Consider the following 27,860-nt stretch of genomic DNA (forward strand, 5'->3'; position numbering starts at 1 on the left):
AGCTTCGGGCACACCTGTGAAGTGAAAACCATTTCAGGTGTCTACCTCTTGAAGCTCATCGAGAGAATGCCGAGAGTGTGCAAAGCAGTAATCTGGGCAAAGGGTGGCCGTTTTGAAGAAACTCGAATATAGACTTAGACTTAGACAAACTTTATTGATCCACAAGGGAAATTGTTTGACGCGGTAGCTCTGTTACAAAGGATGAAAAGGGTAAGGATGGAAAGGATAATGCACAAAAGGGCACAACAAGAGGGCGAAAACAAAAGGTATAAAGTAGACTAAAAATGTACCATAGTAGCAATATAAAACATGACATATATGTAATATTTACATATTATATATACAGTATATAATATATATACTGATTCATTAAATTATATTTCTACATAATATATACAATATATAACAAATCCCAATTACCATGTACTATATTACAGCATATGTAACAGCTGCAGCAAAATAAAGGGCAGCATAAAACAGAGAGTAGATCCAGCAGAAAATATACATTATAAACAAAGAGCGAAAACATGTTTTCAGTTATTTCACCTTTTTTTGTTAAGTACATAACTCCACGTGTGTTCATTCGTAGTTTTGATGTGACAATCTACAATAGTAAATAGTCATGAAAATAAAGAAAACGCATTGAATGAGGAGAAGGCGTGTACAAACTTTTGGCCTGCACTGTGTGTTCATTTTGTTTTGTGTATGTTAAAAGGCTTTGTGTTGTGTTTTGGGCCTTTTAGCTGAGTTTGCTAAAACTCAGCACGGGGGATGCAAAGTGTGCACAGCTGCCGTGGCACAGGCCTCCTTACGCAAACAAACAAGCAACTGCTACTGGGCGCCATTTATCTCCTGTTTCTGCAGAGACCAGGTGGCACGGTGGACCAGGAAAGCGAGAGGTTAATGGCGGGACTGAAGACTGGTTTCCGAGGGGCATGTTCCCACTAGTAGATGCACTCTGAGTCCGGTTCTGTCTGTACTTTGCGCTAAACAAAGGAACGGCTTTGTTTCCAATTGTGCCAGTGGGATGAAGCAACAACCAGTTATGTAAGCGTTTGGGGCAAGTTGCTGCAAGACGTATTGATGCCAAAAGTGATACTCTGAAACAAACAAAAAAATGCATTGCAAAGCGTTTTTTTTTGTTTTGGATTAAGCTCCCGTATTTAGAGCGCTCCAGGATATGAGCCGCACCCACAACATTTTAGAAGAAAACTTTTTTTTCTTCCATATAAGCCGACTTATTTGTAAATGTTTATTTACATAATTCCACTGTTTCCGAACTGTGTTTGTAACGCGGCAGTAAAACGGCCGATCAAACAAAACAGAAGTCATCACAAAGATAAGAATCAGAATCAGAATCAGAATAGTTTTTAATTGCCATTGTTTGAGAACGGGTTCACAAACTAGGAATTTTTCTTGGTGCAATCGTGCGACATAAAACACATATAACACAGAATAGGTAATAGGTAAAGATGATCGTTTATTCAACACGTTAAACCAGCACATATTATTTCCCGGACTACATATATTTAGGGACATTTTTCCTGTATATTAGCCGCACCGGACTATAAGCCGCAGATATATACGTTGCAAAACGAGTTATTTACACAGAAATATTTTGTAAATGTTCATTTACATAATTCCACTGTTTCCGAACTGTGTTTGTAACGCGGCAGTAAAACGGCCGATCAAACAAAACAGAAGTCATCACAACGATAAGAATCAGAATCAGAATCAGAATAGTTTTTATTGCCATTGTTTGAGAACGGGTTCACAAACTAGGAATTTTTCTTGGTGCAATCGTGCGACATAAAACACATATAACACAGAATAGGTAATAGGTAAAGATGATCGTTTATTCAACACGTTAAACCAGCACATATTATTTCCCGGACTATATGAATTTAAGGGACATTTTTTTCCATATATTAGCCGCACCGGACTATAAGCCGCATATATATATATGTTGTGAAATTAGTTATTTACACATAAATATTTTGTTACACACCTTAATTGTTTCCAAACTGTGTCTGCAACACGGCAGTAAAACGGCCGATCAAACAAAACAGAAGTCATAAGAAGCTAGCTCTCCAATCACCTAAAAAGACTCAATAACTCCACATTAACGTCTTGGGGAATTTACTGAGGAAACCATACAAACAGAATGCCATTGTAAGTTAATAATACTAACACAGACACTTGTAGACATATTAGCATATTAGCAAATGCTAATGACGGTAGCGTCATTACAATACCATAGCACGTACAAGGGTGACGTCTTGGTGAATTTACTGAGGAATTTGTGAAACTGAAACAATACAAACAGAATGCCATTGAAAGTTAATAATACTAACACAGACACTCATAGACATGTTAGCATATTAGCAAATGCTAATGACGGTAGCGTCATCACAATACGATAGCACGTACAAGGGTGACGTCTCGGTGAATTTACTGAGGAATTTGTGAAACTGAAACAATACAAACAGAATGCCATTGCAAGTTAATAATACTAACACAGACACTCATGTGTAAGATGTAGCTAATGCTAACGGCGCTAGCTTGATTACATTACGACAACACGTATAAATGTGCATGAAAACACTCCTACAGACGTCACGCACGGGACAGTCTATCAAGTATGAGTTGTTTTAGTCCAAATGTGAAATTGCAAACTTTCCTCGGAGTTACCACTGACGGATCCATTCGAGCAGGCGCTATGGACGGCTTTACTTTCGGTTTAAGGCAAAACAGGAAGTACATTTTTAACTCCCAAGCACCGGCAGTGAGCAAACTCATCCAAAAGATGGAGCCATAGCACAAACAATAAAACACCTTTTCAGTGTTTTTTTTAAACTCCGTTAATTAACCGCAGGTTTCAAAGTGTAGGAAAAAAGTAGCGACTTATCGTACTGGAATTTTTTTTTTTTTGCAATGAAAACTATTGGAAACAAAACATGGCATTTAGCCGCAAAAAAAAAAATCCATGAATTAGCTGCACTGTTTTATAAGCCGCAGGGTTCAAAGTGTAGGAAAAAAAGTCAGGGCTTATTGTCCAGAATTTACTATTATTGTAGGTAGAGTGGCTGTGCCAGCAATCGGAGTGTTGCTCGTTACTGGGGTTCAATTCCCACCTTCTACCTTCCTAGTCACGTCCGTTGTGTCCTTGGGCAAGACACTTCACCCTTTGCCTCTGATGGCTGCTGGTTAGCGCCTTGCATGGCAGCTCCCGCCATCAGTGTGTGAATGTGTGTGTGAATGGGTGAATGTGGAAATACTGTCAAAGCGCTTTGAGTACCTTGAAGGTAGAAAAGCGCTATACAAGTATAACCCATTTATCATTTATTATAATTATATGAAGTTAACATAATATTCAGATCCAACTGATCTTTTACTTTAATATAGAGATACCAAGGGAATACTTGTATCTTTTTTTACAGCGTTATCTCTTTTTTTAATGCTCAATTCCTGAGTGATTCTCACTGTGTGCATCTACTGTTTATCTCAAAACAAACAGTTGACTGAAATGCATTGTTAAGTTTGCAACACGTTACCTTTGACCAGCGAGTGATTAAAACCTGTGGTGTGATAACACTGGTGAGGAAAACTCCATCATCAACTGATGTCCAGCCTCCTCATCACTAGGGATGGCTACACAATAAAGTACTTTTCATAGTACCAGTTCACGTAAATTCAAATATTTTGATGCCTTTGTGGCACGTGGAGTCAGCACCGTCTCAGGCACTTGGCCGGTAAACAAGCAGTCAAGCACTCAGAGCAGTCTCAGTCGGATTGCTGGCGGGGGAGAGGTTGCAATTTTCCATTTCCAAGTTACATGGTAACTTTTTAAAATGCGCTAGCTCGATGCTAATTTACATAAAATTTGCCCTAGACTTGCTAAACATTAGCATTTGTATATATATATATATATATATATATATATATATATATATATATATATATATATATATGCACATATATATATATATATATATATGCACATATATATATATATATATATATATATATATATATATATATATATATATGTATATATATATATATATATATATATATATATATATATATATATATATATATGTATATATATATATATATATATATATATATATATATATATATATATATATATATATATATATATATATATATATATATATATTTATGTGTGTGTGTATAATGTATACAAACGTGTATGTATGTATGTGTGTACATATCTGTGTATATATATGTGTATATATGTATATATGTGTATATATGTATATATATGTGTGTATGTGTATATATGTATACATGTGTATATATGTATATATGTGTATATATGTATATATATGTGTGTATGTGTATATATGTATACATGTGTATATATGTATATATGTGTAAAAATGTGTATATTTGTGTATATAAATGTGTATATGTGTATATATGTATGTATATATACATGTGTATATATGTGTTTATATATGTATATGTATATATACATTATATATGTACGTAGATATGTGTACAAGTGTATATATGTGTGTAAAAGTGTATATATATATATGTGTATATGTGGACATACATTAGCGTTTTGCACAAGGTGGCAATTTTTTGGCGGCAAAATGTGTAACTGTGACAGAAGAAATAAACCAATCCCAGGAAGATATCAGGCAGTTGTTTATGAAACACTACGACCAATCTCTCCTCGCAAAGTAATTCGTTTTTAACAGATTAGAATTTTAAAAAATCTATGTCTATATACATAGACATATACATATATATATACTGTATATGTATATATATATATATATATATATATATATATATATATATATATATATATATATATATATATATATATATATTTACATATATCCATAAATACATATACATATATACAGACATATAAATACATAGATTGACAAATATATACATACATGTATATATTTTTATATATGTATATATATAGATATACATACATATATATACTGTAGATATACATACATACATACATACATGTGTATACATACATACAGTACATTCATACATACAGTACATTCATACAGATATACATACATACATGTATATACATACAGATATACATATATACATACATACAGATATACATACATACATATATACATACATATACATACATACATATACATACATACATACATACATACATACATACATACATACATACATACATACATACAGTACATTCATACAGATATACAAACGTACATACATACGTATTTACATGTATATGCATACAGATATACATACATACAAACATGTATATACATACAGATATACATACATACATATATACATACATACATATATACATACATGTATATACATACATACAAACATGTATATACATACAGATATACGTACATATACACATACATGTACATACATACATACATACATACATACATACATACATACATACATACATACATACATACATACATACAGTACATTCATACAGATATACAAACGTACATACATACGTATTTACATGTATATGCATACAGATATACATACATACAAACATGTATATACATACAGATATACATACATACATATATACATACATACATATATACATACATGTATATACATACATACAAACATGTATATACATACAGATATACGTACATATACATATACATGTATATACATACATACATACATACATACATACATACATACATACATACATACATACATGTATATACATACATACATGTATATACATACAGATATACATACATACATATATACATACATGTATATACATACATACATCCATACATGTATATACATACAGATATACATACATACATATATACATACATGTATATTCATACATACATCCATACATGCATATACATACATATATACATACATGTATATACATACATACATCCATACATGCATATACATACAGATATACATTCATACATACATGTATATTCATACATACATACATACATGTACATACATACATTAGCGTTTTGCACAAGGTGGCAATTTTTTGGCGACAAAATGTGTAACTGTGACAGAAGAAATAAACCAATCCCAGGAAGATATCAGGCAGTTGTTTACGAATCACTACGACCAATCCTAACTCTCCTCGCATTTCTGTCAACAGAAGTCAAGAAAACAAGATCCAACGCGTTGGACCGAAGCCCTTGGCCTCGCTCCAGCTATCCAAGGTAATTGCCCTTGACATGATGTCAAGAAGAAATGCTCGGCATACATCTGTTGCTGGTCAGGGGAAGAAAAGTCAGCTTCAGACCCCCCGCCCGCCCCCTCTAACACGGCACTGCGCTCCAAGGCCGTGCAGACAGCGTGACCTCAGAACAGCCCTCCATTATACAGAAACGCTGGCTCGGAATGTTTGTCGCAAAGCTTTCTTTGAATTGAGAAGATCGTGCCTGCGCGACCGGAGCGGAAACACGATCCCTTTACGATCCCCCCCCCTCCCCTACCAGCCGCCACCTGTTGCGAACCCCTCTACCCCCTTCTTATGAAACAGCCTGTTTTTAGTCAGCATCGTCGGATGATTTATTCCTTTCCCGCGGAAGAAACGGCCCCTGGCAGGCCCCTATATGCCTCCATATGTGCTGTGGTTACAGTTTATAATAGACCGCTAATGGAGGCCTTTGTCCTCTCCCGGCACATGTGATAGATCATGGGTGTCCTAACTTTTGGCCAGCGAGGGCCAAGTGCAGAAAAAATGAAGTCGATAAAAAAATTTTTTTACACGAATGACACTAAAACAGGAGTGTCAAACTTGTTTCTAGTGGGGGCCCCATTCTAGTTGGGAGGGCCGCTTGTAACGGGTAATATTTATAATAGGGTTAAACGGTAAACCAGTATTAGTATAGTACTAATGAATACTAATGAATCATATTCAGTACTATACCGCCTCTAAAAAGTTCAAATCAGCTTTGAGTAATGACAAATAAGGAAGCAACGCCACACAAAAGTTTGCAACACACCAATATTTCCTCCTATACTGCCTCTAAAAAGTATCGGCCCTTCCCTTTTTTTAACAGGAATGACGGCGCGATACTAATGAATCATATTCGGTACTATACCGCCTCTAAAAAGTACCGTCGTGACATTGCTGGTTTTACGAGCAGAGGTGCATGTTCGGCAGCGCGCACACACAGAGTACTTACAAGCAGACACAGGGTGTAGACAGAAAAGGGAGAACGGACGCATTTACACTTAAAAATTTAAGATAAATATATATGTATATATATGTACATATACATACATACATACATATATATAGATATACATACATACATACATACATACATACATGTATATACATACTTGCATACATACATGTATGTACATACATACAGTACATTCATACAGATATACATACATACATACATACATACGTACATACATGTATATACATACAGATAAACATGTATATACTGTACATACAGATATACATACATACATATATACATACATGTATATACATACATACATGTATATACATACATACATACATACATAAATATATACATGTATATGCATACATACATACATACATACATGTATATACATACATACATACAAACATGTATATACATACATACATACATACATACATATATACATACATGTATATGCATACATACATACATACAAACATGTATATACTAAACTTATAACACTGAAACACCCTCAAGAAGAGGTGCTTTAAGACTATCGTCCATCCGCAGTCGGCAGTGTTTTAGCTACTTCTAAATCACTAATCCTGGCCTCCGTGGTGACAAATAAAGTAAGTTTCTTACAAGTACATTATCACTGGAGGACGAGGAATAGCAAAACATGCTTCACTACACACCGTAGGAGGATACAATAGCTCACCGCTAACAAAAGCTAGCACTCCTGAATGTAGACAAATGCCATGAGTGGCTTACATCCACTGTAATAATACCAAGTACAAGAGCGTATCTAGTTGATACTACTACGATATCGTCAAACATTTTTTTTTCCCTTTTTTTAAAATTCATATCATCTTCATAAACTCAGGAAATATGTCCCTGGACACATGAGGACTTTGAATATGACCAATGTATGATCCTGTAACTACTTGGTATCGGGATCGATACCTAAATTTGTGGTATCATCCAAAACTAATGTAAAGTATCAAACAAGAGAAGAATAAGTGATTATTACATTTTAACAGAAGTGTAGGTAGAACATGTTAAAAGAGAAAGTAAGCAGATATGAATAGTAAATGAATAAGTAGATTAATAATTAATTTTCTACCACTTGTCCTTCATAATTTTGACAAAATAATATAATAATAATTGACACAATATGTTACTAATTAGGAGTCTTTGTTTGTTTACTTACTACTAAAAGACAAGTTGTCTAGTATGTTCACTATTTTATTTAAGGACTAAATTGCAATAATAAACATATGTTTATTGTACCCTAAGATTTTTTGTTAAAACAAAGCCAATAATGCCATTTTTTGTGGTCCCCTCTATTAAAAGAAGTATCGAAATACATTTTGGTACCGGTACCAAAATATTGGTATCAGGACAACCCTAGTGTCGTAGCTAATCAAGCAGTGTCACATCTAATCCAACCCCCTTGAGATATATTTATTTTCTTCACTTAGATTTCACGATAAGAAACTGTCAGCTCAGTCGACATAATTTTACTGTAAAAAAACAGTGGTACCGATCGACCGTTTACAGTAACACACTGTAGAAACAACAACCGTAGACTTTACGGTAAAACATTCAGCTCAGTCACCAGATTGTCACTGTCAAAATAAAAGTGGGTACCATTTTCCCATTTTTAGTATTGCACTGTAAAAACGACGATTGTAGATTTGAAAAAACAAACAACCTGAATTTTATCGTAAAAATGACAGTGGTACCGAGTTTCAATTTACAGTAATGTACTGTAAAAACAACAACTGGGGATTTTACGGTAAAAAGCAGAGCCATCACTTTACCATAAAAATAACAGTCGTATTTTCATTTTTTTTATTTACAGCAGCGCACTGTAGAAACAACAACCGTAGAACTTAGGGGGGAAAAAACTGGCAATTCAGCCGACATAATTGTTTGGGTAAAAATAACAACGGTGCACAGTTTCAATTTACAGAATTGTAGTGTAAAACAACTGTAGATTTTATGATAAACTGGGAGCTGAGACCAGATATTTTACCATAAAAATAACAGTTGCATTGTTTTTTAAAAAACAGCAATGCACCGTAAAAACAACGATCATAGAACTTACGGTGAAACAAAACAAACAAAAAAATGGCAACTCAGTTACCACATTTTAATCGTAAAAATGACAGTGGTACCGAGTTTCAACTTACAGTGATGTACTGTAAAAACAACAACCGTAGAACTTACAGTAAAAAAACTGGCAACTCAATCTCCAGAATTTTATCGTAAAAATTACAGTGGTACCGAGTTTCAATTTACAGCAATGCACTGTAAAAACAACAACTGCGGATTTTACGGTAAAAAAACTGAGAGATTAGTGACCAGAATTTGACCATAGAAATAACAACTGCAAAGTTTTTTTAATTTACAGCAATGGACTGTAGAAAAAACAACCATAGAATTTATGGTAAAAAAAACCTGGCAATTCAGCCGACAGACTTTTATCGTAAAAATAACAATGTTTTTATTTACAGTAATGTACTGTAAAACAACTGTAGATTTTATGATAAAATGGGAGCTGAGACCAGAATTTTACCATAGAAATAACAGTTGTATTGTTTTTGTTTTTATTTTCAGTAATACACTGTAAAAACGACAACCGTAGATTTTACGGTAAAACTTTTTTATCGTAAAAATGATAGTGGTACCGAGTTTCAATTTACAGTAATGTACTGTAAAAAGAACAAATGTGGATTTTACGGTAAAAAACCGAGAGCTCAGTGACCGTAATTTTGCCGTAAAAATACCAGTTGTACTGTTTTTAAAATGTACAATAATGCACTGTAAAAACAAGAACTTGTAGTAAAAAAACTGGCAAGTCAATCTCCAGAATTTGATCGTAAACATAATAATGGTACACAGTTTCAATTTACAGTAACGTACTGTAAAAACAACAATTGTGTATTTTACAGTACAAAACTGAGAGCTCATTGACCAGAATTTTACCATAAAATAACAGTTATAGTGTTTTTTTTAATTTACAGCAATGGACTGTAAAAACAACGATCATAGAACTTCCGGTGGGAAAAAAAACAAACCAAAAAATGACAACTCAGTAACCACATTTTAATCGTAAAAATGACAGTGGTACTGAGTTTCAATTTACAGTAATGCACTGTAAAAACAACAACCACAGGACTTACAGTAAAAAACTGGCAACTCAATCTCCAGAGTTTTATCGTAAAAATTACAGTGGTACCGATTTTCAATTTACAGTAACGTACTGTAAAAAAACCTGTGGATTTTACGGTAAAAAACAGAGCTCAGTGACCAGAATTTTACCATAACAATAACAGTTGCACTGTTTTTTTTTTATTTACAGCAATGCACTGTAAAAACAACAACCGTAGAATTTACGGTAAAAAAAACCTGTCAATTCAGACTAAATAATTAACTCGTAAATTTTTTTTCAATTTACAGTAATGTACTGTAAAACAATTGTACATTTTATGATAAACTGGGAGCTCTGTATTTACAATGAAAATAGCAGTGATACTGTTTTTTAATTTACAGTAACGCACTGTAAAAGCAACAAAAACTGCATATTTTACGGTAAAAAACTGGGATCTGAGTGACCAAAATTTTTTACGCAAAAATAACTAGTACCGATTTACAGTAATTCAGAGTAAAAACCAGTGTAAATTTTATAGCGTTTTGCCGTAAAATCTTCATAAATTATTGTTACTGCAACAACTAAAACATTTTTGGGGGCTTGAGCAAACTCAAAAACGTTGAAACTAGTACCCGTGTTTATCGTGACGGAACGCACAGAAATCAACAAAGAGCACATACAGTGAGACGCACAGGTCGTCGGCCGTATCGGTTTTTAGCTCTCGTTTTTGGGAGCGCGTGGACCGATTTTCGTATCGTTCCAATGTGTGTTTAATTTGCCCGTAAATAAGGAAAAGAGCTATGGGCCGCAAACAGTTTGGACACCCCTGTGACGGATGATGCTCAGAATGCAAGACAAAAAACAATGAAAACAATGAAAATAATGATAATGAAATATGTCGGGAGAGAATGTAATGAAAAGTTCCCAAAGGGAGGGAGATTCTGATACTTTACCGCCCGAGCTCGTTGTTGTTGTCTTCCACTCCCTGGGCTGTGAACTCATAGGCTGACATTCCTCCAGCAATTCCTCGACTATCTTCTTCTTTTTTTTTTTTTTTTACCGTTTCCTCCCCTGACCTTTTCCTCGCTAAAGGTCGTTGCCTCCCACCTCTGTCGCTGCTGGCGCGGCCCTTCCTCCCCGCCCCCTACCCTTCCAGCGCTCTCTCTGAAATATGGCGGAGGTGTCACGCCCAAATATTTCTCGCTTCATCAGCGAGGGGGAAGGGGGGGGGAGAATGTGAAATATGACAAGTGCAAACAAAACAAGGAAGATTACAATTTGTGCTGTCAAGAGACTGAAAAGAAAGAAGTAATATCTGTAATTAATGAATCTATTATAGTTAATCTACGCTGAAAAAAAGCTCTTAACTCAAGATATTTATAATTTATTATAAGTCATTATTATAAAGATAGCTGAATGAAACGTAATTCGTATTTGACAGATTTGAATTGATACAGTCTGTTAGATTATTATTATTTTTAAATCTATGTATATATACATATTATATATATATATATATATATATATATATATATATATATATATATATATATATATATACATATATAAATACATACATATATAGATATACATACATACATAAATACATAGATATACATACATATATACATACATACACACATACATACAGTACATATATACATATATATACTGTATATATATATATATATATATATATATATATATATATATATATATATATATATATATATATATATATACATATATTGACAAATATATACACACATGTATATACATACATATATAAATACATACATATATCCATATAAATACATATATACATACATACATGCATATATACATACATACAGTATATACAGTACATACATATATACATACATGTATATACATACATTTATATACATACAGATATACATATATACATACATATACATAGATATACATATTTATATATATATATATATATATATATATATATATATATATATATATATATATATATATATATATATATGTATATATATATATATATGTATATATATATGTAAATACATATATATATATATATATATATATATGTATATATATATATATATATATATATGTAAATACATACAGTATATTGACAAATATATACATACATGTATATACATACATATATAAATACATACATATATTGATATAGATACATATATACATACATATATACATACATACAGTATATACATACATATATACATACATGTATATACATACATTTATATACATACAGATATACATACATATACATAGATATATACATACATAGATATATATATATATATATATATATATATATATATATATATATATATATATATATATATATATATATATATATATATATATATATATATATATATATATATAAAAACATATATATATATACATACATATACATGTATGTATATCTATGCATGTATATATATATTTATGTATATCTATGTATGTATGTATGTATATCTGTATGCATATACGTATATATGTACTGTATGTATGTATATATGCATGTATGTATGTATATATGTATCTATATCTATATATGTTTGTATATATTTGTCAATATATGTGTGTATATATGTAATTATATATGTATGTATATATGTACTGTATGTATGTATGTATGTATGTATGTATACATGTATGTCTATCTATCTATCTATCTATCTATCTATCTATCTATCTATCTATCTATCTATCTATCTATCTATCTATCTATCTATCTATCTATCTATCTATCTATCTATCTATCTATCTATCTATCTATCTATCTATCTGTCTATATCCATTTTCTACCGCTTGTCCCTTTTATATATATATATATAAATACATATATATATATATACATATATTTATATGTATATGCATGTGTGTTATATTTATAACACACTTTTCATTTCTGGACTCTCAAGGTGCTAAGTGCAAATTGCCTCCAATCCAGTTAACAACAACAGCTTGTGTCAGTGAACGAGTAGGAGGCACGCAGAAGTAAAACATTAGCATTATGTGGAACGTTTGCAGGCTATGTTTGCTGCCCGTGTAATCAGTGCCCATAAAGGCGTGGTTGACGTGCGGACTCCTGGAGACCCAAAATCTTCCAAAAATGGTCACAAAGGGATTATTGGAGCTGTTGGAATGAGCCCAATAGGATCTGTATTGAGCGAGGCGGCGTCCAAAAGTGTTGCAATGTCTTGTTTTTATCCGCAGCTAACTGATTTGTCCACATTATATTTCAAGCCTCAGCCGAGCCAACATGACAGAATGAGAGAATTTTTTTTTTTGGGAGGTTTCACATGCCGGCGTCATTTTTTTTTAGCCAGCATTAGGCTCTTGGTATTGACACGTTGAGAGCCTACGTCTATTTTGTACAGCGGAATGAATATTATCTCAAAGTATTTAATGTATTTTCCAGTATCCACCAGTCTAAAAAGGGGCTGGTGTTTATTAACGCCAGGCATGTTTGCCGCACGCGTGCAAACGCTGGTATGCGACCCCCTCGGGAAATATGTTTAATGAGAAACGTGTCAACGTTTCCGTTCTTTGAATTTCTTCATCGGCATTAGCGGACGGCCACTTGTCTTGTTATTTTCGTTATCTTTGCCTTCGTCTTGAACTTTGCTTCGTTGTCTTATAGAACAGGCTGACTATGGAACTTACTAGTACTAAAGATGTCAAATATAAGTACTATTTGTAGTTGTTAGAGTACGTATATATTTTTTTTGCTAGTATCTCTTATATTAGCATGCTAACGTTTTATGCTAGCTTATTTTTTTTGCTACTTTCTATGTCTACACCAACAAATACTGCATTTTGGTATTACTTCTTACCCAGTCATGTGCTAGCTTCTCGACGTTAGCGTGCTAGTATGCTAATATTAGTTATATTAGTAACATTAGTTACCAGTAGGCGGAGGTGGGTAGAGTAGCCAGAAATTGTACTCAAGTAAGAGTACTGTTACTTTAGAGATTTATTACTCAAGTAAAAGTAAGGAGTAGTCACCCAAATATTTACTTGAGTAAAAGTAAAAAGTATGTTGTGAAAAAACTACTCAAGTACTGAGTAACTGATGAGTAACCCGTTCGTTTAATGATGACGGCAACAAATAATGCACAAAAACATAAAAATAGCAACGAGCAAATTCAGAGCCAAGAATATCTCTTAAGCAACTAAAACAATAATATATATTAAAAAATAATACATTAACATAAAAAAATGTAAGGCAAATTGAGCCACAATAACTTAACAGCACCATAGGCTCAGTAGGCAGAGATTACAAAGGAAAATAACAAGTTAGCCTTTACGCAAACCATAAACTGATAGGTGTGGGCTGCACGGTGCATCTGGGAACACACTGTGCACTTCTGATTGGTGTTTCTATGCATGCGTGCGTGTGTGTGTGTGTGTGTGTGTGTGTGTGTGTGTGTGTGTGTGTGTGTGTGTGTGTGTGTGTGTGTGTGTGTGTGTGTGTGTGCAGTGCGTTAATAAATGTCCCCACACGATGTACTTTTGACAGTGATTCATAGCAGGGAAGCTAACATCAGCCTACGGGGACAGCCAAAATATCTACTAATGTTACTTACCGCCATGTGCTTCCTCAAATTTGACGTTGAGTTCATGTAAGCTTAAGCTTGTTGCCGCTGAAACTTTATGTGCAGTTAATCACGTGACCGCCTGGCTCTGTTTGATTGGTGAAACGGAGTCAAACGTCACCAGTGACTGTATTTGATTGGTGAAACACAGGCATGCGAGATATCCTACTTTGAAGGTCTGTCTGACAAACCAAAACAAACAAAGCGTGCATTAACAGATCGATAAAAATCAGTAGCGAGTAGCGAGCTGAATGTAGATAAATGGAGTGGAGTAAAAGTAGTGTTTCTTCTCTATAAATATACTCAAGTAAAAGTAAAAGTATGTTGCATTAAAACTACTCTTAGAAGTACAATTCATCCCAAAAGTTACTCAAGATGTAACAGAGTAAATGTAGCGTGTTACTACCCACCTCTGCCAGTAGGGAAATTACTTTGAACATTATTTATTATGGGCCTGCTGCAATGCAAGCGCCCATTTACATGCTGCTAAGCAGCAGTGAATAAACGGGCCTCTAACTCAACCATTTTTCCATTTATCGGAAATCTGAGAACGCCGGAACGTTCCTCAAAGCCTTGAGGCGCTCACGGTTTTTACGAAAAGTCGATATCTCTAAGCGTTTGCCCACAATCAGACATTTTTCGGAATTAAGTTTTTCAACAAATCCCACATAAACTGCTGTGTCATTGTGTAATGGTGGCAGGTTCATCTAATTACATGAAGTCACGTGACAGCCCCTCCCCTCAGGTGTTTGTACAGGGCCGTAACTAACAGTTCAATGGGCACACAACATAGACAGACAACAGGGCCCCCCCCAGTACAAAAATCATGTTTTTTTTCTATCTGCGTTGGTGTCGAACAAGTATGCTAGCACGTTAACTGCTTGCATACTTGTCAGAACGTTAGCATTCTAGCGTTTTTTGTTTTTTAGCATCTCTTATATTAGCATGCTAACATTTCATGCTAGCTTTTTTTTTGCTACTTTCTATGTCTACACCAACTAATACTGCCTTTTGGTATTTCTTCTTACCCGGTCATTACATTAGCATGCTAGTATGCTAATATTAGCGAGACAACTTTTCAAGCTAATATTACAGTTTTTTCTCTAATTCTGCAGCCATACACCTTACAGTCATATAATTTGGTACGTGACACTTGTTGATTGTTAGCATGCTAACAGTAAAGTGCTAGCTTTTTGAGCTAATTTTGCAACCGTTTACCCTATAGTCATATAACTTGGTATGTGACACTTGTTAACTGCTAGCATGCCAGCATACTAACATTAACATGCTAACTTTTTAGCTAACTTTACATTTTTTTTCTTCTAATTAGACAGCCATAAACCTTACATTCATATAACTTGGTATGTGCCACTTGTTAACTGTTAGCATGCTATAGTTACTATGCTAGCATGCTAACATTAAAGTGCTAACTTTTTGCGTGCACGTATTTTACACTTTTTTCTCAAATTCCGCAGCCATACACCTTATAGTCATATAACTTTGTATGTGAAACATGCTAACTGTTAGAATATTAACATTAAGTAAGTTAAAGTTAAAAAGTTAAAGTACCAATGATTGTCACACACACACTAGGTGTGGTGAAATTTGTCCTCTGCATTTGACCCATCCCCTTGATCACCCCCTGGGAGGTGAGGGGAGCAGTGGGCAGCAGCGTAGCCGCGCCGGGGAATCATTTTTTGGTGATTTAACCCCCAATTCCAACCCTTAATGCTGAGTGCCAAGCAGGGAGGTAATGGGTCCCATTTTTATAGTCTTTGGTATGACCCGGCCGGGGTTTGAACTCACAACCTACCGATCTCAGGGCGGACACTCTAACCACTAGGCCACTGAGTAGATCAGTTGTTGTCCTTACCTCTTCTTCTGCAGACATTACTAGTTTTATTACTAGTTTACCTCTTCTTCTGCAGACATTACTAGTTTTATTACTAGTTTACCTCTTCTTCTGCAGACATTACTGGTTTTATTACTAGTTTACCTCTTCTTTTGCAGACATTGCTGGTTTTATTACTAGTTTACCTCTTATTATGCAGACATTACTGGTTTTATTACTAGTTTACCTCTTCTTCTGCAAACATTACTGGTTGTATTACTAGTTTACCTTTTCTTCTGCAGACATTACTAGTTGTATTACTAGTTTACCTCTTCTTCTGCAGACATTACTGGTTGTATTACTAGTTTACCTCTTCTTCTGCAGACATTACTGGTTGTATTACTAGTTTACCACTTCTTCTGCAGACATGACTGGTTTTATTAGTCTTTACCTCTTCTTCTGCAGACATTACTAGTTGTATTGCTAGTTTACCTCTTCTTCTGCAGACATTACTGGTTTTATTACTAGTTTACCTCTTATTATGCAGACATTACTGGTTGTATTACTAGTTTACCTCTTCTTCTGCAGACATTACTGGTTGTATTACTAGTTTACCACTTCTTCTGCAGACATTACTGGTTTTATTACTAGTTTACCTTTTCTTCTGCAGACATTACTAGTTGTATTACTAGTTTACCTCTTCTTCTGCAGACATTACTGGTTGTATTACTAGTTTACCTCTTCTTCTGCAGACATTACTGGTTGTATTACTAGTTTACCACTTCTTCTGCAGACATTACTGGTTTTATTAGTCTTTACCTCTTCTTCGGCAGACATTACTAGTTTTATTACTAGTTTACCTCTTCTTCTGCAGACATTACTGGTTTTATTACTAGTTTACCTCTTCTTTTGCAGACATTGCTGGTTTTATTACTAGTTTACCTCTTATTATGCAGACATTACTGGTTTTATTACTAGTTTACCTCTTCTTCTGCAGACATTACTGGTTGTATTACTAGTTTACCTCTTCTTCTGCAGACATTACTAGTTTTATTAGTCTTTACCTCTTCTTCTGCAGACATTACTAGTTGTATTGCTAGTTTACCTCTTCTTCTGCAGACATTACTGGTTGTATTACTAGTTTACCACTTCTTCTGCAGACATTACTAGTTTTATTAGTCTTTACCTCTTCTTCTGCAGACATTACTAGTTGTATTGCTAGTTTACCTCTTCTTCTGCAGACATTACTGGTTGTATTACTAGTTTACCACTTTTTCTGCAGACATTACTAGTTTTATTAGTCTTTACCTCTTCTTCTGCAGACATTACTAGTTGTATTACTAGTTTACCTCTTCTTCTGCAGATATTACTAGTTTTATTACTACTTTACCTCTTCTTCTGCAGACATTATCCAATCCAATCCAATCCACTTTATTTATATAGCACATTTACACAACAAGAATGTTTCCAAAGTGCTGCACAGCCATGTTAAAAACAATATTAAAAACGATATTAAAAACAATATTAAAAACAATTTTTATATATAAATAAATATATATATATATATATATATATATATATATATATATATATATATATATATATATATATATATATATATATATATATATATATATATATATATATATATATATATATATATATATATATATATATATATATATATATATATATATATATATATACAGGTATATATATATATATATATATATATATATATATATATATATATATATATATATATATATATATATATATATATATATATATATATATATATATAACGTTAGTGAATTGAATTATATTTATATAGCACTTTTCTCTAGTGACTCAAAGCGCTATACATAGTGAAACCCAATATCTAAGTTAAAATGTCAGTCAATCAACATTTTGTATGCCCAAATGTGGATATCAACAAAGACATGCAGAAGTTAGCTGCTGTATTACAAAACCAATTAAAACAAAAACTAAGTAAAACTACTCACCTATGTTGAAATGAAAAGGGACACAATTAAAGATAACATGTCAAATCTTAACAGATTCCAACATTTCTGCCATTCTAATTCATTCCCTTCGCCTCGACCGTCACTACGCTTTAGCTCAGCGGCAGCTAGCGAGCAAGCTAGAGTTATCCACCAAGCTTCTGGTCTTCAGACGCCAAACGTGACTTTTTGATAAAAAAAACAACAACAAAAACAACTACGAAGCAATGAGGTTAGTTCAACAGCTGGGTTTTGTCAACCGGGAAAGCAACAAGTGGCCATCTTGTCCAGGAGCATGTGTGCTAACTTAGCAGCGACAGTGCTAGCTTACTTTTCTTTGTTATGTCATACCATAACTCTGAACTCGTGTTGTCATTTGAATAAGTATGAATTGTCATCAAAACACTACTTTTATGTCTAAGTTATTTATGTTTATGTATTTATGTTATTCACATGTGAATAATGCTGTATAATAGACTGTATTTATATTATTCACATGTGAATAATGCTGTATAATAGACTGTATTTATATTATTCACATGTAAATAATTCTCTATAAAAGACTATATGTATATTATTCACATGTGAATAATGCTGTATAATAGACTGTATTTATATTATTCACATGTAAAAATACCTAAGTGTTTATTGTCTATTGTGATCGAACTGTGGTGCTGAATTTCCCCCAGGGATCAATAGAGTATTTTCTATTCTATTCTATTCTATTAATTAACATCCGTGCATAGTGATGAAATGGTAGATTTTTATTCTGTTTTCGTTCATATTTAGAAACATAAATACAGGAAAACGCCTGCAAATGGTTGCTTATTTTATTCTTTTGATTTTGCTATTTTGAAGGAAAAAAAAAAGAATTATAGAAAAATGAGCTTACCATTTATTTGTATTGTTCCAAAACATGCATCTAATTAAATTCACGTTCTAGTTAAATAGTATAAAAATCGTTTCACAGGGAAAAAAACAAACAGAAATTTAGCATAACAAATTTATTTTCATTCTATTAGATCAGGCAGGAAATATTTCCAATTAGTTAAAAAATAGATATTATTCTCTTATTTTCATCACAAATTATTGAAAAACATATTTTTCCTTCGTACTCAAATTGCGCTACCCGGTTTGCTGACTGTTGTAAACAAATTTCCGCGAAGTAGAATTATTATTATTGGATCAAATATTTTTTTAGGTAGAGAATAAAAAAAGTGTTCACGTCGAATGCTTGCCAATGTACAGATGTGTTATTGACGAGGCAGGAGGTGACGATGTGGTGCATTAAAAAGTTGTTCGGCCCGAAGCTGGTCAATTTGATAGCGGCGGTGGAGATAGCGCCAAGATTAAGCGGCCATGTTGTCACCCTTAACTCGGAAACAGAAGTCTCTGCTTGGTGACGATCTTTATTTACAGCTACAACATAATAATAGAAAACAAGACTGCACTGTAGTACAGTACAAATAACACATCAATAAGACTTGTTTTAACACTCAATGTAGGCCAAATATATTTAGAATACACTTTGAAGAGTACATTTGAAATGACTGTAATACTTATTTAGCCAAGTGTTGATCATACGCACAGTTTAATCTTTTTGAGGCTGCAAACAGTGAGGCTGTGGTGTGTGTGTGGCTGTTCAATAAGTGTTTTGGTAATTTGCTAGTTTATTCAACAGCATGTTCATGGTCAGGGACTGTTGAAATATTTTTACGGATATTTCGAGAGAAAAAGAATGTGCACAATCGTACTATCAGACTTTCCGCCGTCTGTTGGTGATTGTCTCCTTTGTTCTATAAGGAATTGGGAATTTTAAATTATTGGCTACTGCCCCACACTGTAAAATGATAAACAAGCAAAATATGCTCATCCCTTGCCTATGCAAAGTATCTTTTATAGTACAATATTGTTTAGATGCAAACTCCAAAACCAGTGAAGTTGGCACCTTGTGTAAATAAAAACAGAATACAATGATTTGCAAATCCTTTTAAACTTGTATTCAATTGAATAGACTGCAAAGACAAGATATTTAATGTTCCAACTGAGAAACTTAAGTTTTTTTTTGCAAATAATCATTAACTTAGAATTTAATGGCAGCAACACATTGCAAAAAAGTTGTCATTTTAACCACTGTGTTACATGGCCTTTCCTTTTAACAACACTCAGTAAACGACACATTTTTGAAGCTTTCCAGGTGGAATTATTTCCCATTCTTGCTTGATGTACAGCTTAAGTTGTTCAACAGTCCGGGGGTCTCTGTTGTGCTATTTTAGGCTTCATAATGCGCCACACATTTTCAATGGGAGACAGGTCTGGACTACAGGCAGGCCAGTCTAGTACCCACACTCTTTTACTATGAAGCCACGCTGTTGTAACACGTGGCTTGGCATTGTCTTGCTGAAATAAGCAGGGGCGTCCATGATAACGTTGCTTGGATGGCAACATATGTTGCTCCAAAACCTGTAATGTACCTTTCAGCATTAATGGTGCCTTCACGGATGTGTAAGTTACCCGTGGCACCCACCTGTTCCCAATTAGCCTGTTCACCAAATAAGTGTTTGATGAGCATTCCTCAACTTTCTCAGTCTTTTTTGCCACTTGTGCCAGCTTTTTTGAAACATGTTGCAGGCATCAAATTCCAAATGAGCTAATATTTGCAAAAACAACAACAAAGTTTTCCGGTGGGAACATTAAATATATTGTCTTTGCAGTCTATTCAATTGGATATACACTACCGTTCAAAAGTTTGGGGTCACCCAAACTATTTTGTGGAATAGCCTTAATTTCTAAGAACAAGAATAGACTGTCGAGTTTTAATGAAAGTTCTCTTTTTCTGGCCATTTTGAGCGTTTAATTGACCCCACAAATGTGATGCTCCAGAAACTCAATCTGTTCAAAGGAAGGTCAGTTTTGTAGCCTCTGTAACGAGCTAAACTGTTTTCAGATGTGTGAACATGATTGCACAAGGGTTTTCTAATCATCAATTAGCCTTCTGAGCCAATGAGCAAACACATTGTACCATTAGAACACTGGAGTGATAGTTGCTGGAAATGGGCCTCTAAACACCTATGTAGATATTGCACCAAAAACCAGACATTTGCAGCTAGAATAGTCATTTACCACATTAGCAATGTATAGAGTGTATTTCTTTAAAGTTAAGACTAGTTTAAAGTTATCTTCATTGAAAAGTACAGTGCTTTTCCTTAAAAAATAAGGACATTTCAATGTGACCCCAAACTTTTGAACGGTAGTGTAGGTTGAAAAGGATTTGCAAATCATGGTATTCTGTTTTTATTTACCATTTACACAACGTGCCAACTTCACTGGTTTTGGGGTTTTGTATAAGAACAACGTGGCTCAGGGAACAATGGTTAAGGAAAGTTGAATAAAATAATATGTTAGCATGCTTAAAAAGCTGTTTTTGCAATGGACCTACAGTCGTGGTCAAAAGTTTACATGCACTTGTAAAGAACATCATGTCATGAGTTTCCAATAATTTCTACAACTCTTATTTTTTTTGTGATAGAGTGATTGGAGCACATACTTGTTGGCCACAAAAAACGTTTGTGAAGTTTGGTTCTTTTATGAATTTGTGGATGGCTACCAAAAGCGCCTTATTGCAGTGAAACTTGCCAAGGGACATGTAAGCAGGGGCGCCGCTAGGGATTTTGGGCCCCATGAAAAGAATCTTTACAGGGCCCCCAACACAGCGGCAACATTTTTTGATGCTATTTTACATACAATTATGCATTTTAATAGACCCCCCTCCATCATGGGCCCCTAAAATCCGTCTCCTTTACCCCCCCTTTTCGGCACCCCTGCATGTAAGCAAATATTAACATTGCTGTATGTATACTTTTGACCCAGCAGATTTTCTCATATTTTTAGTAGACCCACAATAAATTCATAAAAGAACCAAACTTCATGAATGTTTTTTTGTGACCAACAAGTATGTGCTCCAATCACTCTATCACAAAAAAAAAAAAGAGTTGTAGAAATTATTGGAAACTCAAGACAGCTATGACATTATGTTCTTTTACAAGTGTATGTCAACTTTTGACCACGACTGTAAACCTGAGTTATGTACTTTGTGGATTTTCTGTGATGCTCAATGCTTAGGGGTGTTAGAATGCTTTCAGGGAGCTTTGGTGCTTGGGAAGCAACCATAAACTGAAAATCATGTGCAGATGTCAAATACACTGACAAAGATGAGCTAGGATCAAGAATTGGAACACTTGGCAGTATGCACATTTATTTCAGTGCATACCAGTGAGAACCTGTACTGTCTGAAAGGATTTTACCACCACCTTGTGTTAATCTTTGGGAATTCAACTATTCAGTTTAGGCATAGACTTGCCTGAGAGATGTGTTCTGAAAATGTCCAAGATGTTGATGCATTTGTGAGGTTTTAGTCTGAATTTCATTGTTTTCTTTACGCAGGAACATTGAGTGTGACGTTCTTCTCCACCGGGGTTTGAACACAAGACAAACAAAACAAGGTATCTCACACAGTCGAGTGAAAAAAAACAACAACACACTTAAGCGTATTCTCATCTCTATTATTTGTGCGTTGGAATTTACAGATGGCCGAAGAGGAGGAAACCAGGGAAGTGCTCTTTCCAGACTGGGAAGGCCCGGACAAAACTGGACTGACCATCGAGCAGACATGTGAAGGAGAGATCTTTGTCAAAGAAGTGAAAGGAGAGTCGCCTGCGGCACGGTCTGGGAAAGTATACGAAGGTAAGCCTTTTTGGTCCTCAACTCAAGACCATCCTTACTCGGGAACGTGAGCGTTCTTACCGTGTCGTTTTTTTGTTTGTTCATTATTTCAAAGGTGACCAGATTGTGGGCGCTACTATCTATTTTGACAACATGAGCTCAGAAGAAACAGCTGATCTTCTGAAGACACTGAACCGCCACAAGGTTGGACTGAAACTACAAAACAAAGGGGACAAATCCCCAGGCTACTCGCCCCTGAGCACACCATGTCGCTCGCCGTTGGGTACCTTGACATGGGAGGGCAGGGTTGGAGGCGCCAGTCCTGACATCATTCTTGTAAGTTCTTAAAATATCTAACTTCTATTGATTGAAGTAGACGTAATGTCATCGGATGGATTATTATCTCAAAACCCCCCAAAATATACCCTATATACTGGAGAAAAGTACAGTTTTAGAGATGATGAACCCTTGTGTGGTGTTCGGGTCTGTGGGATCCGTTTTCGATTTTTATTAAAAGAAAAATGATACAATTAATTAATTTTTCAAACAGAGAGTCACTGACTTTGGCTCATTTTCTGTGAAGAACATATATCAGAATACATATTTAATGACCACACACCATACACCCCCCCTACACATTTCTATTACATATAAGATGTCCGGGTCCACTGGACTAATAGAAGTGTGGAAATTGATATTCTGTGTACCACACACACACACACACACACACACACACACACACACACACACACACACACACACACACACACACACACACACACACACACACACACACACACACGTCTTGCCTACTTTGTGTGGACCCACGTTTTGGTCAGTAGGTTGTGAGGGCCCCCCTTTCCACTATAGCTAGAATGATGAAAAAAATATATCAAGCACTAGATGGGAGTAGAGAGTTGCAACCTCACTTCAGAATGCAAAACACACAAAGTTAAAAAAAAAATCACTTTTGTAGTTGTGAGGACCGACCGCTGTTGCTAGGTAGATTTGACCATACACACACATTGTAGTAAGTGTTGCGTCTGACCAGATGTTCCTCTAAGGGGAATTTAAAAACGCTGGTCAGTCCCAAGTTCTTTAGATGACATATAAACTGAACTCAAAAGTACCACCAGGGACAGGATAGGTATTTTGTAATTTATTTTCAAATATTTGAGAATAGAGACCAGCCTCGAACAACACATACAAATGCGTAGCCCAAGTTGATCTGAAAACATCCCGGAAAACACTCTCTTCTTCAATATGTCCCCCCGCCCTCACTTGTCTCACCTCAAACACATGCTCATTGTGTCTCTTATCTTGAGTCGGCCTGGGAAGTAAAGCAAGGAGGATTCCTCCTGTCTGCCTTCTACATCAAGGCCGGCCCCAGTGCAAGCACTTTGTCATTAGATGATTTAAAAGCAAAAGAGTACAATATGGAACATTAGCTATTTGTGACTATGAAAGTAAAGAAGTAACACAGAAATATGGATATATGAAAATATATATATATCCTTCAATTCCCCCTTCAAGATCTTTTAAAAAGATCTTTATTACTTTTACAAAATTTATAAAGCACGCCCCACATTAAAGTAGGTGCTGTTTTTCTTTTCTTTGAGCAAGCTAGCAACAAAACAACAACATATTTACATGGAAGATAGATGGAGGGAGTCCACGTCAATGTCGTCATGGTCAGGGAAGGAAACCAACAATTCTCGAAAGTCTTAAAGTTACCACTTTGCTAGACCCCCTTCAGTGACACTTAGCACAAGGGGCAATAAAGCAACCGCATGAGAATGTGATGGCCAAAAAACTCCAATGGAGACCAGGACAGACTTAATTAGGTCAGTCCACCTGCCAAATGTGCTTTGAAGCCAATTTTTAAGGCCCTCTGAACTGAGCCATCGGGGGCGGTGTTGTTAGGAATGAAGGTACAGCATTGGTCACCAAACATTGCACACACACCTTCTTCCTTGGCTAGGATGCGGTCAAGGGCTATGCGGATCTAGATGGCCATGTGGGAGGTCGGGGCAAGTTGTTCAGCAAGTCCCTCAACGGCGTCACGAGTCAGGTTGGTCAGTCTCAACAGATTATAAAAAACATAGTTAATGCGTTCTACATTTTTAGTAGCAGTCACAGGGAAAATAGCACCAATGATAGGAAGGTTCTCGAAACCTGCACAGGATTCACACCACAATTTGTGTTGTGGGGGGACCCCCTTGGTTGTCCAATTGCATCAAAGTAAACACCATCAGGGTTACTCGTCAAATCAAAGGAGCCCGTTACACTCCTCCGAGATAAAACATGTCGGCGAGAAGTTAGAGAGGCCGCTGAGACAGGAGTTACAAGGGGAGTTAATGTGGTACCCACTAGGGTGAGTGGGGTCACCAGTCTAACCATAGCACAAAGCCCTACGGATAAGGTTGGGATTCTAATGTACAATCTGTGCTCCCCACAATACCAGAATAAGTCAGCTCGTGCCCAAGGGCCTATCCTTGAGCCATCTATCAGTGTGGTGCACCAGGAAGGGTTAATGTCACCCAATTTGTTGGGGGACGAAGAGGGTCCTTTGAATTGAAAACACGTGTAATTCAGCTTTTGGGCCACAAATGGAAGAAGTCGGGTGGAATTGTCAACAGGAGGGTACACACTAGCCAACAAATCACACCCTGGTGGCGTGGGTTCAGAAAACAAGGAGATAAGACAGTTTGAGCCATTTATGTCAGTCAACTTAAAAGGGGCAGGGTAAGTGTGGGGAAAGGGCCGTCCAGTGGAACAAGCAACACAGTCACCTAGGTTTTGGCTCTTAGCCATGCTAGTCATCCACCTGAGCCACAGGTTGCCTGCACCTGCTCCTAAAGTCAAAGCTACCAGGTCTTGGTTCTTTTAACTTTTTATCTTCAGCGATCTGTAATTTAAGTAATCGTTTCCTTGTTGCTCTGTCATTAGCCTTATCATGGGTCAAAAATGTCTGCCGGAGGCAAATGGTCAGACGTGTAGAAGGGGTTAATTTTCGGAGGCAGGATTAATCTTAAAGGGGGCGTGTGAGTACCTCCTTCGCTTGTCACTGGAGTAGGGGGCGGTGGCCTAGTCAAAGTCTGGGCGGGTCGTTTGAATTGTCTCGCGCATGCGCGGCAGGCAAAAGACCAGTCAGTCCATTTTTTCATATTTATCTCATTAATCATCGGTTCTTTTGCTGCTTTTCGTTTTTCCACGTAATCCCCGTTTACTTTTATCATACGCCAAAGTCTTAAATTCTCGAGCACCAACCCTGCTCCTTTTTCTCTCTCCCTGCGTGTTCCATTTTCACCAGCGCACACACACACACGCACACACACAAGCACGCGCATCCAGCAGCACACACACAAACACACACACACACGCACGTGTAAGCACTCACGCGCACACACACACACAAGAAAAAGCTGCACCTACGCTCTTTCTCTGCGTTTCACTTTACCATAAAACTTCCAGTTTGAGTTCACGACTTTACGAGTGTTATAAACTCGCTCTTAACCCTTTCAAGGAACGTTCTCTTTTTTTATTTTTTAAACTCTACCTGCTAATTCCATTGTCGACAACAGTGCATTCAATTGATCATTAAACAGTAATGATTCATCACATTCCTCCCCGACCGCCATCACATTCCTGTCTGTCACACTCCTTGGCCATTGTGTCTATTTTTCCTTAATTTTAGTGCGCATAAAGATGCCACAGGGAACTCGCAACCAGGGAATCTTTATTGTATTTATTACAAATGGCCTCCAGCCGTGGAATTTGTCGTATGGTACAGAAGGGCCTCCTCCCGTACGATCCTTAATTTTAGCGCACAAGTTAATGCCGCATGGACCTCGCAACCAGGGAATCTTTATTGTACTTATTACAAATGGCTTCCAACCCATCCTTAGTTTGTGTGCACATAAAAATGTCAACAGGGAACTCAGAACCAGGGAGTATTTACTGTACCATATGATGGGCATCCATCCCGTTACTCTATTAGGCGGCGACCAACTACCCAGGGTGAGCCACACCCAACTATTAGTTCACTCGTCAATGAAACTGCCCGTCACGGTAATCGAGACACAATGACGTGAGTTGACCACTTATTTACAATTTTAATGCAATGGCAGGCTCGGCAAAAATGCAATCAATCTATCAAAATCACCAATCTCTGTCTGGGGTACAAAACAGTGTTTGACTTACAGACTTCTGGGCAGACTCCTAAAGCAGATTTTAGTAAAAAGGCTCTGCTTACCTTGAATTATATTGGCCATGTGAGTCTGTCGAGAAGAGTGCAAGAGAAGGTCCAATTGTCAG

At 35.6% G+C, this 27,860-nt stretch overlaps 1 protein-coding gene and 1 long non-coding RNA gene across 2 annotated transcripts in view; both read left to right on the plus strand.

Moving 5' to 3' along the window:
- The window catches only part of LOC133648343 (uncharacterized), a 228,116-nt gene that overhangs the window by 143,582 nt on the left and 56,674 nt on the right, over positions 1-27,860 (plus strand). The gene's annotated exons all lie outside the window — the stretch shown is intronic.
- The window catches only part of LOC133648342 (neuroblast differentiation-associated protein AHNAK-like), a 43,668-nt gene continuing 21,955 nt past the window's right edge, over positions 6,148-27,860 (plus strand). The window contains exons 1-4 of the mRNA XM_062044337.1: positions 6,148-6,233; positions 23,265-23,323; positions 23,408-23,564; positions 23,659-23,879. Of these exons, the coding sequence (XP_061900321.1) occupies positions 23,408-23,564; positions 23,659-23,879 (378 nt within the window). The 5' untranslated portion in view covers positions 6,148-6,233; positions 23,265-23,323. The remainder of the gene's footprint in view (positions 6,234-23,264; positions 23,324-23,407; positions 23,565-23,658; positions 23,880-27,860) is intronic.

This window comes from Entelurus aequoreus, linkage group LG04, assembly GCF_033978785.1.
Source record: "Entelurus aequoreus isolate RoL-2023_Sb linkage group LG04, RoL_Eaeq_v1.1, whole genome shotgun sequence".
NCBI classification, from domain to species: domain Eukaryota; kingdom Metazoa; phylum Chordata; class Actinopteri; order Syngnathiformes; family Syngnathidae; genus Entelurus; species Entelurus aequoreus.